Below are 20,320 nucleotides of genomic sequence, written 5' to 3'. Positions count from 1 at the left end.
GGATCTGTAGTGGTACCTCTTTTTTAATGCTTGGTACTGAAGTTTTTCATTTTTTTCTCAACAAGTCTTGCCTAGAACTTTATCAGTTTTACTAATTTTTTGAGATGACCCATATTGTCCATATTATATTTCATTGTTTTTTGCTTTTATTTTTATTTCCTTTGGATTTTGGTTTTCTTTTAAACATTTCTTAAGATGGAAGCATTGATTTTCCATTTTATTTTGAATGTAGACATATAACTCTATAGATTTCCTTCTAAAACGGCTTAGCTTGCATCCCACAAATTTTGATGTGTAGTGTTTTCATTGTAATTCAGCTCCAGAAAATCAAAAAAAATTTTATGTGATTAGGACATAGGTGTTGAATTTTTACTCAGGTGTTATCTAGAAAGAGGATTTATTTATTTATTTATTGATTGATTGATTGATTGGCTGCATTGGGTTCTCGTTGCTGCGCGTTGGTTTTTCTCTAGTTGCGGCGAGCAGGGGCTACTCTTCGTTGCCGTGCAGGGACCTCTCATTGCGGTGGCTTCTCTTGTTGCGGACCGCGGGCTGTAGGCACGGGCTTCAGTAGGGAAGCCCAATTTGCAATCTTTAAAACATCTTTCTAGGGACTTACCTGGTGACACAGTGGTTAAGAATCTGCCTGCGAATGCAGAGGACACGGGTTCGAGCCCTGGTCCGGCAAGATCCCACATGCCAAGGAGCAACTAAGCCCGTGCGCCGCAACTACTGAGTCTGTGCTCTAGAGCCCGCGAGCCACAACTACTGAAGCTGCGCGCCTACAGCCCGCGGTCCACAACAAGAGAAGCCACCGCAATGAGAGGCCCATGCACGGCAACGAAGAGTAGCCCCCACTCACCGCAACTAGAGAAAAACCAACGCACAGTGATGAAATCCCAATGCAGCCAAAAATAAATAAAATAAAATAAATTTATATTTAAAAAATTCCACATGGATGGGGATTTTCTATGTGCAATATTATTATTGTTTTTCTACTTTAATTGTCTTTTGGTTAGATAACATACTCTGTATTTTATCAATGAGTTGAAGTTTTACTAGACTTGTTTCATTGTCCCAAATGTGGTCTATTTAGTAAATGACCCATGTGTGCATGAGACCAATGATTTTTCTGCTGTTGTAGTGTTCTTGAAATGTCGGTTAGATCAAGCTGGTTTTTGTTGCTCAGATCTTCTGTATTGTTTTGATTTTTGGTATTGTTCTATCAGTGACTAAACTAGGGATGTTAAAATCTCTCACTTTGATGAAGATGTGCCTGTTTTCCTTTTATTTTGTAAGTTTTGTTTCCTATATTGATTATTTGAGATCTTTTGTTTTTTTTGTGTCTGTACGTTTATGATTATGTCTTCTTGAAGTGACCCTTTTATCATTATGAAATGTGTCTCTGTTTCTGGTAATAATTTTTATCTTGAAATCTACCTTGTGATATTAATATAGCCACACTAAAAAAAGAAAATATATATAGCCACGTTAGCTTTCTTATGCTCAGTGTTTACTTGGCATATTTTTTTTACTTTTTATTTTATATTGAAGTATAGTTGATTAACAGTGCTGTGTTAATTTCAGGTGTACATATTTTTTTCCCATCCTTTTTCTTTTAACTCTTTGTGTCTTTATGTTTCAACTTTGCTTTTCATAAACAGCATATAATTGAGTCCTGCTCTTAAAAATTCCAGTGTATTAGCCTTTGCATTTTAATCAGGGTTTTAGTTAATGTGTATATAGTATAGTTGTGGATATGTATGGGTTTAAGCCCACCATCTTGGTTTTGTTTTCTGTTTGTTCTGTTTGCTCTTTGTTCCTCTGTTCCTCCTTTGCAGCCTTCTTTTGAATGAATTGAGTCTTTTTTAGTGTTCTATTTTATCTCCTCTATGATTTCTCTCCTCTGTATGATTTTTAGTTATGCCTCTTTGTATGTGCATTTTTTAGTAGTTGTCCTACAGAGTATAAGGTGCATTTTTAAATTACCATATTTTTACCTTTCCATAAACAATATAAACTTACAACAGTAGACTTCCAATTACCACCCTTTTGCCCTCTGTGCCCTTGTTTTATAGACTTTAATTCTACATATACTCTGAGTCCAACAATACGTTACTAGTTTTACTTTATGAAATTAATAATCAGTACTCTTTTAAAAAATTTAATGTTTTATTTACGTATATATGGGTGTGTGTATGTGTGTGTGTGGTTTCATCTTTTATTTTTAAAATATTTATTTATTTATTTATTTTGGCTGTTCCTGGTCTTAGTTGCGGCATGCAGTATATTTTTTCTTTAGTTGCAGCGTGTGGGCTCTTAGTTGCGGCCTGTGGACTCTTAGCTGTGGCATGCATGCGGGATCTAGTTCCCAGACCAGGGATCGAACCTGGGCTGCCTGCATTGCGAATGCGGAGTCTTACCCACTGGACCACCAGGGCAGTCCCTCATGTCTTTTAATATCAAATATTTATCCATTCTGATTTTCTTCATTCTTTTCTGCAGAACTAAGTTTCTATCTTGTGCTATTTCCCTTAAGTTCCTTAGGCTAATTTAATTTGAGCATTTCTTGTAATGCAGATCGGCTAGAGAATTCTTTCATGTTTTGTCTACCTGAAAATGTCTTTCTTTTACCTTCATTTTTGATGGATGTAGGACTCTGGATTGATAGTTTTTTTCTTCCCCCAGCACTTCTAAGAAGTCATTTCTGTTTTCTTAAGGGTCCACTTTTTTTTCTCATGACAGGTCATCTATCTTTCTTACCGTTCTCTTGTATGTCATCTCTTTCTTTTGCTGCTTTCAAGAGTTTCTTTTCATGAGGTGCCTAAATGGGGTTTTCTTTGTTTTACCTTGCTTGGGGTTCATGGAAGTTCTTGGATGTGGGAGTTGATAATTCTTCTCAGTTTCAGAAAATTTTAGCCATTATCTCCTCATATGCTTCGTTTGCCCCCTTTTCTCTTTCTTCACGTTCTGGAACTCTAAATGCATTATGTTAGATCATTTGATACTGGTTTCAGTTATACCTGCAGGATTTTAATTTACAGAGGTGGCTGAGTGATGTCATGTAGAGGCTAATGCCACTGGAAGAGAATTTTATTCCTTACACTTTCCAAGAGAAGAGGGCACACCATGCCACACAGGGCCATGTGGGGATACACCAGGTTTTGGTCAGGAGTCAGGAAGGAGTGAGGGGAAATCCTAGACTAGAGCTTTTACTGGGGTTTCTGTAAGGCAGAGAAGGGGAGAAAGCATAGGATTAGCTACTCTGAGTAATACTGGTGAGCTCTAGGCTGTCGGCGTGGTTTTCAGTTGTCTGGTATCTGGCCTGGGGGTGATTTTAGGGCAGGGGAAATATTGGCTGGACGTGTGAGTTAGATAGAGGGGGCAGTTGGGGATATAGACTTGGGTTTGGTTGCTTTGCATGTGGAAGTTGTGTTCCTGAACTCTTCATCACTTATTTTATTTTTCATTTCTTGCATATCCATTTGTGTCTTTTTAATAGTTTCCATCTCTTTGCTGAAATTCCCATCGGTTTATGTGTGTCGGCCGCCTTTTGCCATGGATCCTTTAACATATTTACTGTTGTTTTTAGGTTTCAGTTCCCCTCCCCCTGCCCCTCCCCCAGCCATACCTGGGCTATTTCTGGGTCTGGTTCTCTTGACTACTTCCTCTCTTGATGTTGGGTTACATTTCTTTGCTTCTTTGCATGCCTTGTAATTTTCTGGTTGAATACCAGAGATCGTAAGAGAGCAGTAGAGACTAAGGTAAGTAATGTTCATATCTGGTAAAGGACATGCCCATTTTCCCATCAGGCTAGCTAATGCGTAGGGCTGTCAGGTCAGTTGGCGGTTGAGCTGAGATTGGGCATTGTTGTTACTTTAGTTAGATTCTGTTAGTCACGGGCTTCCTGTGATTTGAGGATGCTCTCTGAAGCCTCTCCGGAAGCTCTCCTGCCCTGCCCCTCAGTCTTAGCGGACACATCTCTTTCAGCTCTGCTCTCAGACTGCCCCTGAGCACCTGGGGAAACACTGCGGGAAGGAATGAGAGGGTGGGTTCACATTCTCTTCGTGTCTGTGTCTTCTAAGGATTTAAACCATCCCATCAGCTCATACTCTACCTTTAAAACTTTGTTAAAATCCTGCTTTCCTCATCTCTGATGGCTGCCTCTTTGTCCTGCTGCTTCACAAAGGATGAAAACAGCTGTATGTGCTCACGTGCCTTCTCTCCAAGAAAGGACTTGTTACTTCCTGCATTTTAGTTAACTAGGGATTTTTGCATTTTCAGTTCTCATATGGTTCTTCACTTTACTTTACTTTACCTACTTGCTGCGCCGTGCGGCATGTGGGATCTTAGTTCCCCGACCAGGGATGCAACCCACGTCCCTGCATTGGAAGCATGGAGTCTTAACCACTGGACCACCAGGGAAGTCCCATCAGATGGGTATTTAAAATAAAGCAAAACAAAACTGCGATTTTATAGGTTCTCCATCTTGTTCACGTTCTTAAGGTGAGAATGATGTTGTCTTAACAACTTCTACGCAGCTGTTCTCTAACGATTAATAGGTTGAATTCACTTTTACTGGAGAAAACAGTCCTCCTTGTGACTCTATCATTGCTTACTTGCTCTATTTGAAGCAGCTTCTTAGTGGACAGAAGAAAGAAGTTGTTATGAAGTCTTCCCCCTTAGTAAGATCAGGTAACATGCTTTAATTATCTCAAGAAAAAATGTATGTATTTAAAAAATTTTCCAGCAGCCCTTATGAGAAGCTAATTATGACTAAACATTTCTAAAACTTTTAAAAGTGTTTTGCTTGGCTTTGGTGCTTTCCCCTTAGAGTATAATTTAGTGCAGGACTTGTAATGTGCTGGGTTATCTTTTTTCCCCCTCTTCCTTTTCAACATTCCTCTTAGAAAAGCATTAGAATATTCCCGATTTGTTACCATCATAAATTTTGGTAGCTGCTTCTTAGGTTTTTCTCTTAATTTCTCCATTTACAGTAATATCAATTGACATCTCATAAATGTCTTGTGAATGTTTCTCTCTGCTCTTGTTGTATATTTTCTTAATATACGGGCTCATTGATCTGCCATGTAGAATCTAAGGAAAAATGCATGTCTTCTGCATGCTTTGAGAGCACTATAAAAAAATGCAGTTGAAAGAGAATTAATAGATATGGGGTCAAACATAGAATACAGATAGGTACTAGTTTCCTAAAACTGTTTCTCACGCATCTGCCTTGGGTAGTGTCTGATGCGTAATAGTCCATACTGTTTTGTTTTGTTTTTTTGCGGTACGCGGGCCTCTCACTGTTGTGGCCTTTACTGTTGCGGAGCACAGGCTCCAGACGCGCAGGCTCAGCGGCCATGGCTCACGGGCCCAGCCGCTCCGCGGCATGTGGGATCTTCCCGGACCAGGGCACGAACCCGTGTCCCCTGCATCGGCAGGCGGACTCTCAACCACTGCGCCTCTGGGGAAGCCCGTCCATACTGTTTTGAATGAATGAATGAAACGAGATTGAGGTGCTGATTTAAGAATAAGAACCTGTTTAACCTGTTACTTCAGATTTCAGTTCTCAACCTTGTGCTCTACAGATAATAATTTTGGTTTTAAGTAAGGACAGACTATCCCGGCCAGGTGCTCTCTTTTGTTGGTCCACTTTTCCTTCGTGAAGTTTATCCCATTGCCTTTTTATGCCAGGAATCCTCTTTGCCTTGCTATGCACGCAGGATTATCCAGAGCTTAGCATAGTGTGTGATACACAGCCTGTACCCGATGTACCGGGTATGTACCGAGATGATTATTTGATGAAGGAAGAAGAGGAGGCTCCATCCTCAGCTGGACCCGTGTAATGCATTGCAGCAGTATCCGCTCCAAGAACCCCAAATTAGAACGTTCTCAATCCTGGTTCTAGCTTCTGGGGAGTTGCTAATGTTTTTCCCTTAGCTACTCCGTGAAACGAAAGAGATAATTGCTGTTTCTTTCTTTATGTAAATGTGAATAATCCAGCACATGGTTGTAAAATTTTCTGTTCTTCACTAGCCTCGTGGTCACCATGTTGTTCTACACGTCCATTAAATCTTATTAATAAAACATGTCTTTGTTTCAAAAACTAGAGAATTTTTATGGTTTAAGGATGAGATGCTATTAATACTGTAGTTTAAAATGTGTCCTTAAGTCTCAGTTTGGCTTAATGATTTCCTAGCAGTTGATTATTTAAAAAGGGGAAGAAACTTGAGCAATTTAAAATGGTTGAAACGTGTTTTAGTGCACGATGTTTTATTTAGAGGTAGGGGCTCATAGAGGATGGCTGTGGGCAGCGTGTGTGTTAGGATGGGGCCCAGCTTTCTGTAATACTGGTGACTGATCCCTTTAAGTAACATGTGGCAAGTGTGAAGTGTTCTGAGGGATCACTACAGTGTGATGAATTAATTTTCCAGACTGGAATTGTTGTGAGTTACCGTGTTATTATTTGTCAAAATGGGAACAGAAATAGAATTCTTTCCTTGTAGGTGACAGATTTCTACTGAATCTCTTACCTTGCAGCAGGTTGGTTGGTTTGTTCTCCGCCGTATCCCTCAAAGGGCTGGGGGCTCAAGTCTGAGGCATCACGCCTCGGAGGCAAGGAGTAGAATAATGCTTTAGTTTTTATGCCACATTGGATTTCTATCCAGTTGTAATATGGCTGTTTCATCTGAAGCCTGACGATTGCTTTTGTCCTTACTTTACTATCTGTAATTCTAGTTCATGAGTCTTCATCATTCAACACTTTTGTCTTGTCTTCCAAGTTATCAGAACCGGACATTATTTCTCTTAATCTGCTGCTCTATGTACAACTTAGTTAAGAGTATCCAACCAGGGACTTCCCTGGTGGTCCAGTGGTAAAGAATCCTCCTTCCAATACAGGGGATGTGGGTTCGATCCCTGGTTGGGGAACTAAGATCTTATATACTGTGGGGCAGCTAAGCCAGCACGCCGCAACTATTGAGCTCGCGTGCCTCAACTAGGGAGAGAAAACCCACATGCCACAACGAGAGAGAGAAAACCCGCATGCCACAACTAGAGAGAAACCCGTGTGCCTCAATGAAGATTCTGCGTGCCACAACTAAGACCTGACACAGCCAAACAAAAAGAAAATAAATAAATGAAATAAATGAATATTGAAAAAAAAGAATATCCAACCATATACTGGTAGTAAATATTATCTCCCCTCGAGTATGAATGGAAAACCTTAGGGGGAAAACAAAAAGAAACTAGAAAGCACGAAATTTCATCAGGTTCGGTGTCTGATTTTGGGTATTATAAGTATAGTAAGTCCTTATTGCTACAGTTGTTTTTGGCTCTCAACGAATCCCTTAACTAGTTATTGATGTTATATTGTAAATGATCTGTCTTTTATTCTTTATTCTCGGAGTGACAGCTTTCTTACTCATTATTTTGTTGCCCATAGTACGTAGTAGCACCTCATGACTATTTCCCAGGTCCATTCATTTGTTTTTCCTTCATCTTGGTCACTCTGTCTTATCCTCTGAGTCTTCTAACAAATCTTTGCACGCACCCCTGTTCAGTCTGTTTTCCGCCCAGCAGCAGCCAGTGTTCACGTACACCTTTAATCTGATCATGTTAACCCCCTACTAAAAACTTTCAGTGACATTTAGGATAAGCAAGCCCTTAGCATGGCCAAGGAGGCCCTTTGTGGCGGGACCCCGGGCTGCATCTCCAGCTTTCCATCGTGTTGCTGGTCCAGCTGGTTTGTAGGACCCGTGATGAGGCTGATCCCAGCTCCATGAAAGTGTGCTCTTTCCTCCTAGGTGCCTCTTTGGTCTAGGGGACGACTTTGGCCCTGTTGCTCCTGCATGGCTCATTTATCCTTAAAGCCTCAGATTAAATGTCGCTTCCCCAGGGATGCCTAACTTCCAGGGTTAGGCCAGGCTTTCCTTTTCTATCTCCATAGTACCTTGAAATCCTGAAGTTGCCCAAAGAGACTGGCAGCGGAATTAGCTCACCGACAAGTCTCCTAGACCACAATGATTTAGCATATTTGAAAGTGAAAGTTTTTATATGTGGACACGCATCTCCTGATGTCCTGCTCATTTCCTCTTTTCCTTCTAGGTAGCAGTTTTTACACATTTAAACTTACCTGACTCCCTGGCGGCGCTCTGTGTACTTGTAACTAATTGGTTATTTGCACTTTGTTTACCTTTTGCTTTCTCTGCTAGATAGTCAGCCCTTTGTGGGCTGTATGCTGAGCCCAGTGCCTAGCAGGTAGTGAGATACTTAATAATTCCTGACCCTCTGGTTCAAGACCTAAAGCACAACCGATGATATTTCAATGGTTGTTGAACTGAATGTTTGTAAACCCCGTGTTTGTATTCCCGTGACAGACTTTGCCATTTTTAACCTGGGGTCCCGTTTTCCTCTGCTGGTTTTGCCATTCCTGGATTAGAAAAGCTGTTAACTTTCTGTTATATATTTGCTGTAGCCTCTTACTGTCCATTTTATACTTTAGTTCACTTAGTTACATATTAAGTGTTTGAATCCATTCCATATACTTTTAGGAGAGGTCTTTAGCTATTTTTTTTCTCCTTTACAAGAACGGAGCAGTCATGCAGACCTGAGACCCCTGTGTGTAAATATTGTTTTATCACTTAACCGATGTAAAGAAAAACATGCCTGCCATCTGAAGTTTTCCCTCACAATTTTAATTAACTCTCCTGAGCCCAGTGTGGGTTACTAAGAATAAGGGCCAAAATCTTCACGTCCCATTCGAGGCACTTCTTAAAACAGCCTGGTTTTCTGGGCATCTTGCCTCGATTCTTGCTCCAGAAGGATGCTGTGCATAGAAGAGCAAGAGGAGGTGGAATCTTGGTTGTGAGCTCCGTAGTGGCAAGGTGATGGCAAAGCCGGGCCAACGCTGAAATGTTTAGGGTAGACAGTGAAGAGCCGTTTTGCTGTTCAGGAGTGGGGTTGGGGGATTACAAGTGATCTTTTTTCCCCACAAAAGTCATAGACTGGAGAAAATGGTTGAAGACAAGAGACTATCAGTTGCAGCTATAGTTACTTGGTAGTGAACTTGAAGCACATAACTTCTCAGGCTTTATAACCATCACGTGGGGAGAACGCCTAACGCCTGTGGGTGTGAACATTGGGGGCATCGCATATTTGTATTTGGAATGATGCTTTTGGAGTGCTGCATGCTTTATAGTACTTTATAAAAATTGTAGCGATTATTGAATTGCACTTGATTCTTGCAGCTTGCTTTACTTGTAAGAGATTACCCAATACTTGAAAATGAGATGAAGTACTGTTACACGAGTGTTAACTTTAAAAAGTATATTCAGGGGCTTCCCCGGTGGCACAGTGGTGGAGAGTCTGCCTGCCGATGCAGGGGACACAGGTTCGTGCCCCGGTCCGGGAGGATCCCGCATGCCGCGGAGCGGCTGGGCCCGTGGGCCATGGCCGCTGGGCCTTTGCGTCCGGAGCCTGTGTTCCGCAGCGGGAGATGCCACAGTGGTGGGAGGCCCGCGTACCGCAAAAACAAAACAAAAACAAGTATATTCAGTATCAAAGGAGAATGAATGTTTACTTTCCATTTCAACCATCTATTTTCATTTCCAGTTGTCTGTGGTTTGGAGTATTCTACCTTTTCATCCCTTGCCAGAAAGGTTCATTTTTAATACTTCTGATCAAATATACAAAATTTGTTTCATTGGAGAAACCACCACAGTTGAAGAGGAATTATTAATGGCTTTTCTACCTAGGACTCCTTCCCAATATGATGAGTTTTCTGGAAGACTCTCTAAATATCCAAATAAACTGAACTGAGAAAGATTGGCATTTGGCCCTGAGGACCAACCCAGAGCTCTAAGAAAATACAGAGTTAACAGTGCTATCTTCTTGGAAGTGGAATTGGGATGGGGTGAAAGATGATTTTCTGCTTTCACTCTGCCCATGCCTGGGTAAAGATAACATGTTATCTTTTATAAATAAAATTTAATCATTACTACCACCCCACACCTATTAGAATGGCTACTTTCCAAAAAAAAAAAAAAGAGAGAGAGAAAATTACAAGTGTTGGTGAAGAAAGATATGGAGAAATTGGAACCCTGTGCATTGTTAGTGGGAATGAGCAACATTAAAAAAAAAAATTACATTTGACCCCTCTTGCGAGACAAAACTATTTCTCCCTACTCACGGGACACTTCTGTACTCAGAATGGTGTGGGTTTCTCTGCACTAAGCAATTCTCCAATTCTCTGTGGAGACCAAGTGTCCTATGATTGAACTCAGTTTTGACACTAAGTAGAGTTCATGAAGACCCAACGGATCAAGGGCTCAAGACTGCCCCCTACCGCTTCAGATGCCAGTTACAAGTCCAGGTTGTCAACTGTGCTTTTGGTTATAAATCAGGCATTCCCATGACCCTGTCCTTGAGTTTGATAATTTGCTAGAATGCCTCACAGAACTCTGGAAGACAGTTTACTTACTGTTGCTGATTTATTACAAAGGATATTTTAATGGGAACAGAAGAAGAGATTCATGAAGAGATGTATAGGGCAAAGTATGGAGGAAGGGGCTTGGAGCTCCCATGTCTTCTCTAGGTGCTCTCTCTCCAGCATCTTCATGGGCTCACCAGCCTGCAAGCTCTCTGAACCCCAGGGATTTTTATGGAGGCTTCATTGTGCAGGAATGATTGATTAAATCGTTGGCCATTGGTGTTTGAAGTCAATTTCCAGCCCTACCCCACTCCTGGGAGGTGTATGGGTGGAGTGGAGCTGAAAGTTCTAATCCTGTAATCACATGGTTGGTTCCCTTGGCAACCGGCCCTCATCCTGAGACTTTCCAGGAGCCCCCCAGTCCCGTCAGCTCATTAATGTACAAAATGACACATCATTGCAGAGATTCTAAGGGTTTTAGGAGCTGTGTGCCAGGAAATAGGCTCAGAGACCAGACATATATTTATTATGTCATGCTGGACAACTCCACTTGCGGGTATATACCCAAAAGAATTGGAAGCAGGGTCTCAAGGAGATATTTGTACACCTATGTTGATAGCAGCATTGTTTGCAGTAGCCAAGTGGAAACAAGCCACATGTCCGTTGGTGGATGAATGGATAAGCAAAATGTGGTCTGTACATACAATGGAATTCTGTTCAGCCTTAAAAAGGAAAGAAATTTTGACACACGCTATAGTATGGATGAAAATGGAGGATACTTTACTAAGTGAAATAAGCAAGTCACAAAAAAGGCAAATACTGTATGAGTCCACTTCTAAGAGTTACGTAATCAAATTCACAGAGACAGAAGGTAGAAGGGTGGTTGCCAGGGGCTGTGAGGAGGGGAAATGGGGACTTTTTCATGGGTACAGAGTTTTAGTTTTACAAGATGAAGAGTGCTGGAGACTGGACTCAACACTGCTCAGCTGTGTAGTTAAAAATGGTGAAGATGGTATATTTTATGTTCTGTGTATTTTATCACAATTAAAATTTTAAAAGAAACAATGACCACAATGAAAACTTAGAAAGTAGAAAAGGAGGTTTGTTTTTCGCAGCCAAGGAGTAACCTGATCTGTTCCTGGTGTCTTGCAGGCCTGGAGTTTCTTTGACCATGCAGGCGTTTTCGGAAGAGGAGAGGAAGCAGTGGTTGGAAGCTCTGGGTGGAAAAGAAGCTGTAAGAATAACCAATGGTTGAGTTTTATTTCAAATCCTGTAGAGTTGGCTTGTGTTCGTTTTCATGTTGTTTTTGCTTTATAGTATTTGAAAAAAGTCCCCTGCTGAAACTGGTGTCTGAATTCCTCTCGGAAGCATTCGGTATTCTAGAAATTCGGCTTGAGGTAGCAGGGGCACACATGAGACTGATACATCGTTAGTTTTTATTTTTGATTTTTCTTGACTTTGCCGCTAGGATTTGCTTTGCTTGAGGAAGTCATCTGAATCCTCAATTTCTTTTTTCCTACCTGTGACAGTACTTTGGGTGATGACCACAATAAATGCTTGCAGTTTGATCTCAGTGGAGATGGAACAGTAAACATGAGGCTGTGCAGGCAGTGTTAGAAGTGACGGCTGTACTTGTTTTTCATCATTTGACAATTTCTGGTTCAGCCTAATGATTCGCAGTGTGCAGTATCATGTAGCCGTAGTGAATGGGCCTCTGTATTCAGATTGGTTTGAGGAATAAATGAAAGGCAGTGCTAGAGATCCAGAGGCACAGGACTTCAGTCAGTTTGCCGCTTTATTCAAGCACTACCTTCCTCTCAGTGGACTGGTGGCATTTGGGAGCTGAGAATTGGATAGCTCATCTATTGAATGGGGGACTTAGTGAGGATAATTATAGAAAACACCAGAGAACCAATTTCAGTCAACGCTGCTTACAGTCTTATGCCTCTGAACACACCGCCAGTGCAGGCACCAGGTGGGCTTACCTGGAGAGCATTTGCCATTTCAGCAGGATTTAAAATAAAAAGAGGAAAGAGCATGATTTGCAAAGTGGAAGAGGGGTCATATATAGTAAAAAGAGAGGTATCAGGATAGAGCTTTTGAAACGGGCAAAATATATTGTTATCTGATGGTAGTGGAGCACCCTGAGAGTGCAGGAAATAAGGCAAAGAGGCTGGGCAGCACCGCGTGTGGCAGTCTTGATGTGGTGTTTGAGAAACGGAAGCCCAAATTACATCTTTTAAAAATAAATCCTGTATAGGAGAAGGTATCATTCTTGGAGGAAAAAGGCAGTGATTGGAATTGTGTATCATTTTCTTATACGTGATCTGCATTTAGCCTCCTCGGTTTTATTTCTATTTACTCTTAATTTGTCCTTGAAAATTTTAGCTGGGAGTCGGGAGTACTTCCAGCATTGACAGTTGCTGAGATCCAAAACAGGTTATCCGAATCGTCTCTAGTACAGGCAAGGCAGTGACTGGGACTTGTCCCCCCGGAGATTCAAGAAGTTCTTTGGAAAGTGAGTTTGCCTATTTGCATAGCAAAATGATCCCATGACTAAGTCATGAAGAAATAAGTCTATTGCCAAAGGCAGTGTAACCTTGAAGACATATACGCTCTCCTTTAGAGTGAAAAAGCTAAGTAATTAATTCAAGATATACAGACAAAGGCAAGTATGTAGAAAGAAAATAAATATTCAGCTATGTGTTTACAAGGGGACACTTAAGGCACTGTGTATTTTTTCCAGGTGTTGTATGGGCCTTGCAAATAACGAGACAGCGCTAGAATTCTCAGAGGCAGCCTGGGATCATCACCTTGATATTTCAGATGTGGTTATTAAAATTATGGGCATCAGTCATGTGTTTCTTAAGTAAACAGCAGATTTTAGAAATAGTGATGAAAAAAATGAGCTTACTGATTAGAATGCAGCCGTTCATTTGAGCATTTCAAATTTACATGAACTTTCAGTCCTGGCCCCTTCATCTTAATTTTGCTACTTGGGCAATATCTCAGGGAGAGACAAAGGAGACCCAGAGTGCTCTTTTTTGTTACCTACCTTTGCATGATAGGTGATTAACCAATGTCAGTGTATTTTTTGTACAGTCCCTAGGTGTGCCTTCTAGAATCACTTTTATTGATTTGCTAAAAATATTGTTTCCCCCTTTTCTCTTTTATTAGCTGTTCCCTAGTTTTAATAGAGCCATCATCCCAAGACCAGAAGGAAGTAAGTGCTAATTTATAAAAATGACTGTTGTCTCCCTTTCTCATGAGTTATTTTGTTTCTATTACTGATGTCAAACTGTTGCTGGGTGCTTACTCTCTGTACCCTGTCTGTGTTAGTCCTCTATGTAGTAGATGTCTTATTCATTGAGGACCTCCTCAAATTTTCCTGGACAGCTGTAACCCTCCTCGATCTTTCCCATCTCTGAGCGTTTTTCTTTCCAGTCTTCCTATACAAAACCGAAAAAAACTTTCTCTGTAATTCACTTTGGTATTTGTTTTTATAGCCACAAATGAATACATAAGAGTTTCAGTTACGCATCTGTCAGCTTCCTAAGTTGTAAACTCCTGTGGATAGGAACTGTTCACCAGCTCCCCTGTTCTCAACCCTTCTCACCTCCACCCTTAATATCCTTTATCCTTAAAGTCTCTTGAGTATGGGCTGTACAAATAGTATAGCATTGCACCTTAGAAAATAAAACAAACAACAACCAAACACGTTCAGGTATTCTAGGGCAATAATTTTCACTTGCACTGTACGCACTAGAGGAAAAGGAAGTACTCCCTAGCTCTGTACTCTTGATTTGTACTGAGATAAAGTGAAAATGTGATCAAATTTGTTGGATTCTTTATGAATCTACTTTTAATATCTTTGGAGGAATGAAGCTACATTTGTCAGATGTCCACAGTTTGGAAACATTGTTAAATACCCATGAAATGATCATGATGTGCATATCACTTAGCCTGCCACTGGACCTGGTGCCGTGGAAGGTTGTCAGTCACTGAAGTACCTCTTCTTCCCCTTTGTCCTTTCTTTTGCTTTTCTTTCTCTTCCCTCTTTCTCTTTTCCCCTCTTTCCTTTTCTTTTTCCTTTCTTTTCTTGTTTTTATAGGAAAATGAAAACATGCCTTGTTTTGGAAAAGTGGTTTTGCTAAGCAGAAAGAAACACTTGCATTTTATATAAATGTTGTGAATAGTGGATCCTGAAAAAAGTAAACCACTGCCCAATTTTCCTCCTTAAAATGCTGTCCGAGCTTAGTTTTAAATCTGCAGAGTTTATTTTCATGACTTGTTCATGCTATCCCCTCTGAGAACAGAGTTATTTAGTATTCCTGCTCCTGAGTTCTAAATACAGAATAAAGCATTCACTTTCCCTGATTGCATTTTTGAAACAAGAATTGCCTTTTATTAGGGTATTCAAATAGGTCAGCCTAATCATGGTTAAGTATCCATATTAGAAAACAATATAAAATTATATTTTCAAAATCTATTTTTGCTACATGAATCATCTATTTTAAATTCATTATGAAAATAATAAAATATTAAATGCTTAGGGCATGGTATAAAATATGAAAAAAAATTTCAAGCTTATGGCTCAAATACCATTTTTTAAAAGTATTAAAAAAATTTTCCCCCAGGTTAAAAAAAAAAAAAAAGTTTTGTGTTTTCCAGCTTGTCAAGAAATTTAAGAACTTTCACTCATATATATAATTAAAAAAGAAACCTGAGCTGTTGCTGGAATTTGGGCAAAATGCTATTTCTAGATAGCTTCCCCTAAAGATTTGTGTCACTTTCTTTTCCACTATTTAAATTACTATATTTATTAACTTAAAACCTAGTTTAAATTACAAGTTTATTTGTATATGTTGGTAATGAATGTCTTGAAATTCCAGTAAATGCTCCTCCTAGTATATGAAATTCTCATTTACATTATTTAAACAGGGAATGCATGGCCTTTAGCTTTCATTTTTTAAAGAGTGAAATAAAAATGATATTGGATTTAAATAATTTTCTCCTGTTTTTGTAAGGAAGAGATTGTGAGTAACTAATTGTGCCTTTAATATTTCATGACTGTTTCTTTTAGGTGCACAGTTGGATAAGATGGGATTCACAATTCTTAGAAAATGCATCAGTGCAGTTGAAACACGAGGTAACATGATTGAATCATTTTATTCATGAGAGGCTATAGGTATGTAAAATCTAAGGGTCGTTTCAAATGCTTACTGCATGGTTAAGTTTTGTAGAATGAAATATATTAATGCAAAATGCACATTCTATGCATCAGAGATTCAGTTGTTCATTTACTCTGCCAGGGTGGGGTTTTCCTTTTTATTTACATGTTTCTCCCTTGCATTGAAACAAAGTCAGGGCTAAAATGAGAATCAGTAGAAGAATCAACAGTGTCGGACAACCAGTCTTAATCGCTTCTTGTTCACACACTAGTGAGATATTTCCATCTTCCATTGTCTTGTTGGCTTCCAGTTTAAAAATTGGCATCGTTAAGATATCATTTACTTAGAGTAAAATCCATTGATTTTAACTGTACAAATTGATGAGTTTTGACAAATGTGTATAGTTGTGTAACTACCACCACAATCATAGAAGATCTCTCTCTCCCCCCAGAATTCCTTTGTGCCCCTTTGCAGTCAGTCTCCACTCCTTCCTTGACCCTGGCAGCTACTGAGCTGCTTTTCATCACTTTAGTTCTTTTTTTCGTAAGCATTTTATATGAATGGAATTATGCAGTATATTGTCTTTTGAGTCTGGCCTCTTTGTTTAGCTTCTGAGATTCATCTTGTTGGGTGTAGCCTTAGCTCATTTCTTTTTATCGCTAGGTAGTATATAATTATATGGATATACTGCACTTTGCTTATTCATCCACCTGTTGGTCATATTTAGGTTGTTTCCGTTTTAAACTTCAGGAAAGATAATCCCTCCTCATTTTGGTCCCCTGACTAAAAGCTCAAAGGTCTCTTGTTTAGAGTTCCTAAGGAAAAGCAGGGTCCTGGCGCTTTGCAGCCATTCCAGCAGACTTTGGAGAAACTAAATATTGAACTTTGCAAAACAGGCTCTTTCTGGAGGGTGGATTTCTCTTTGTTTAGAGTCTAGTGAAGTATGGATAAATTGAATATTTAATTCACTCTCATACGTTGTATATCCCAGTCCTACTTTGGATGACTTAGTGGGATGAAGCATTGCACTCACGTTTTCTGTCAAAACAAGGTCTTTGTTATAAAGCCAGGACTGCCACCTGTGAAATGAGAGCGCTGGCTAACAGATGAATACGAGCTGTTGTATGATTTGGGTATTTGCCCATCGATAATAAAAACCCAAGCCACAGAAAGCTTTTCTCCCATTCTCTCTAACAGTGGCAATTCAGGCTATGACAGAATTTCATTCATTTCAACCTGCACTGAGGTTGAGCTGACAAATTTCCTCTTTTTCCTAGTGCTTCAGAAATTTCCAAAATTGGGATTTTCATATCTCTCACTTCATCATTCATGTTTCTCCTTTTCCTGAGCTTCTAGGGAGCCTTCATTGTATCACTTGCATGCTTATTATTTTGGTAAATAAAATTCTTTCCCAAAAGGATATAATTCATACATACTTGCTTCTGCCTGACCAGATAAAAAATCTATCTAGAATGCTTTCGGATTGGTCTGTGTAGTTGTATGGAGTGTTCTGTACATTGAATGGAATAGGTATAGTAGAATCTGCATGTATTGAATGCATTTTTATTACAAATATGTAAATTGTTGGATTTTCTTTACAGAAGAATGAGTCTACAGATTTTTAAGTTAGATTTTCCCCATTTAAAATAAAAGACAAAAAAGCATGTTTTTCTTTTCAAATCTTTTGTTCCTAAAAGTCTTCCATTACTAAAGCCTTTTGCTTTTAATGGCGTAATAGACAAAAAATAGAGTTAAAAGACTCAACTGTCAGTTCATGTTATTGAACATGATGAGGAACCGTGTGGAATCTCTGAGCCTTTTATCCTAAATGTAAAAGTGCTCTCAGGGACTATTGCTCTTAATGATTTCCCCCACATCACCTATCATGGCTGTTGATTTTTTTTTTTTTTTTTTACATGGTACAGATGTTGTTGCATAACTTCTTTTTTTTTTAACATCTTTATTGGAGTATAATTGCTTTACAATGCTGTGTTAGTTTCTGCTGTATAACAAAGTGAATCAGCTGTAAGTATATAAATATCTCCATATCCCCTCCCTCTTGCATCTCCCTCCCACCCTCCCTATCCCACCCCTCCAGGTGGTCACAAAGCACCGAGCTGATCTTCCTGTGCTATGCGGCTGCCTCCCACTAGCTATCTATTTTACATTTGGTAGTGTATATATGTCCATGCCACTCTCTCACTTTGTCACAGCTTACCCTTCCCCCTCCCCATGTCCCCAAGTCCATTTTCTACATCTGCATCCCCATTCCTGTCCTGCCCCTAGGCCCTTCACAACCATCCTTTACTTTTTTTTTTTTTAGATTCCATATACATGTGTTAGCATATGGTATTTGTTTTTCTCTTTCTGACTTCTGTGTATGACAGACTCTAGGTCCATCCACCTCACCTACAAATAACTCAATTTCATTTCTTTTTATGGCTGAGTAATATTCCATTGTATATATGTGCCACATCTTCTTTATCCATTCATCTGTTGATGGACATTTAGGTTGCTTCCATGTCCTGGCTATTGTAAATAGTGCTGCAATGAACATTTTGGTACATGACTCTTTTTGAATTACGGTTTTCTCAGGGTATATGCCCAGTAGTGGGATTGTTGGGTTGTATGGTAGTTCTATTTTTAGTTTTTTAAGGAACTTCCATACTGTTCTCCATAGTGGCTGTATCAATTTACATTCTCACCAACAGTGCAGGAGGGTTGCCTTTTCTCCACACCCTCTCCAGCATTTATTGTTTGTAGATTTTTTGATGGTGGCCATTCTTACCAGTGTGAGGTGATACCTCATTGTAGTTTGATTTGCTTTCTCTAATGATTAGCGATGTTGAGGATCCTTTCATGTGTTTGTTGGCAATCTGTATATCTTCTTTAGATAAATGTCTATTTAGGTCTTCTGCCCATTTTTGAATTGGGTTGTTTGTTTTTTTGATATTGAGCTACATGAGCTGCTTGTATATTTTGGAGATTAATCCTTTGTCAGTTTCTTCATTTGCAAATAATTTCTCCCATTCTAAGGGTTGTCTTTTTGTCTTGTTTATGGTTTCCTTTGCTCTGCAAAAGCTTTTAAGTTTCATTAGGTCCTATTTGTTTATTTTTGTTTTTATTTGCATTTCTATGAGGGGTGGGTCAGAAAGAATCTTGCTGTGATTTATGTCATAGAGTGTTCTTCCTATGTTTTCGTCTAGGAGTTTTATAGCGTCTTGGCCTTACATTTACGTCTTTAATCCATTTTGAGCTTATTTTTGTATATGGTGTTAGGAAGTGTTCTAATTACATTCTTTTACATGTAGCTGTCCAGATATCCGAGCACCACTTATTGAAGAGGCTGCCTTCTCTCCACTGCATATTCTTGCCTCTTTTATCAAAGATAATGTTACCATATGTGCATGGGTTTATCTCTGGGCTTTCTGTCCTGTTCCATTGATCCATATTTCTGTTTTTGTGCCAGTACCATACTGTCTTGTTTATTGTAGCTTTGTAGTATAGTCAGAAGTCAGGGAGCCTGATTCCTTCAGCTCTGTTTTTCTTTCTCAAGATTGCTTTGGCTATTCGGAGTCTTTTGTGTTTCGATACAGATTGTGAACTTTTTTGTTCTAGATCTGTGAAAACTGCCATTGGTAGTTTGATAAGGATTGCATTGAATCTGTAGATTGCTTTGGGTAATATAGTCATTTCCTCAATGTTGATTCTTCCAATCCAAAAACATGGTATATCTCTCCATCTGTTTGTATCATCTTTAATTTCTTTCTTCAGAGTCTTACAGTTTTCTGCATACAAGTCTTTTGTCTCCTTAGGTAGGTTTATTCCTAGGTGTTTTATTCTTTTTGTCGCAATGGTAAATGGGAGTGTTTCGTTTATTTCTCTTTCAGATTTTTCATCATTAGTGTATAGGAATACAAGAGATTTCTGTGCATTAATTTTGTATCCTGCTACTTTACCAAATTCATTGATTAGCTCTAGTAGTTTTCTGGTAGAGTCTTTAGGATTCTCTATGTATAGTATCATGTCATCTGCAAACAGTGACAGTTTTACTTCTTTTCCGATTTGAATTCCTTTTATTTCTTTTTCTTCTCTGACTGATGTGGCTAAAATTTCCAAAACTATGTTGAGTAATAATGGTGAGAGTGAGCAACCTTATCTTGTTCCTGATCTTAGAGGAAATGGTTTCAGCTTTTCACCATTGAGAAGGATGTTGGCTGTGTGTTTGTCATAGATGGCCTTTATTATGTTGAGGTAGGTTCCCTCTATGCCTACTTCCTGGAGAGTTTTTTTAATCATAAATGGGTGTTGAATTTTGTCAAAAGCTTTTTCTGCATCTATTGAGATTATCATATAGTTTTTATCCTTCAATTTGTTAATATGGTGTATCACATTGATTGATTTGCATATATTGAAAAATCCTTGCATTCCTGAGATAAACCCCACTTGATCCTGGTGTATGATCCTTTTAATGTGCTGTTGGATTCTGTTTGCTAGTATTTTGTTGAGGATTTTTGCATCTATGTTCATCAGTGATATTGGCCTGTAGTTTTCTTTCTTTGTGACATCTTTGTCTGGGGTTGGTATCAGGGTGATAGTGGCCTTGTAGAATGAGTTTGGGAGTGTTCCTCCCTCTGCTATATTTTGGAAGAGTTGGAGAAGGATAGGTGTTAGCTCTTCTCTAAATATTTGAAATAATTCACCTGTGAAGCCATCT

The 20,320-nt window shown here is 39.3% G+C and overlaps 1 protein-coding gene across 1 annotated transcript in view; it reads left to right on the top strand.

The window, feature by feature from the left end:
• Positions 1-20,320, top strand: part of ARHGAP10 (Rho GTPase activating protein 10) — a 328,476-nt gene that overhangs the window by 153,085 nt on the left and 155,071 nt on the right. The window contains exons 11-13 of the mRNA XM_082838763.1: positions 11,585-11,666; positions 13,610-13,655; positions 15,516-15,581. Of these exons, the coding sequence (XP_082694889.1) occupies positions 11,585-11,666; positions 13,610-13,655; positions 15,516-15,581 (194 nt within the window). The remainder of the gene's footprint in view (positions 1-11,584; positions 11,667-13,609; positions 13,656-15,515; positions 15,582-20,320) is intronic.

Source organism: Leucopleurus acutus (genome assembly GCF_964270905.1).
Source record: "Leucopleurus acutus genome assembly, chromosome: 4".
Lineage (NCBI taxonomy): Eukaryota > Metazoa > Chordata > Mammalia > Artiodactyla > Delphinidae > Leucopleurus > Leucopleurus acutus.
This window is presented reverse-complemented; position numbering and strand designations above follow the sequence as displayed.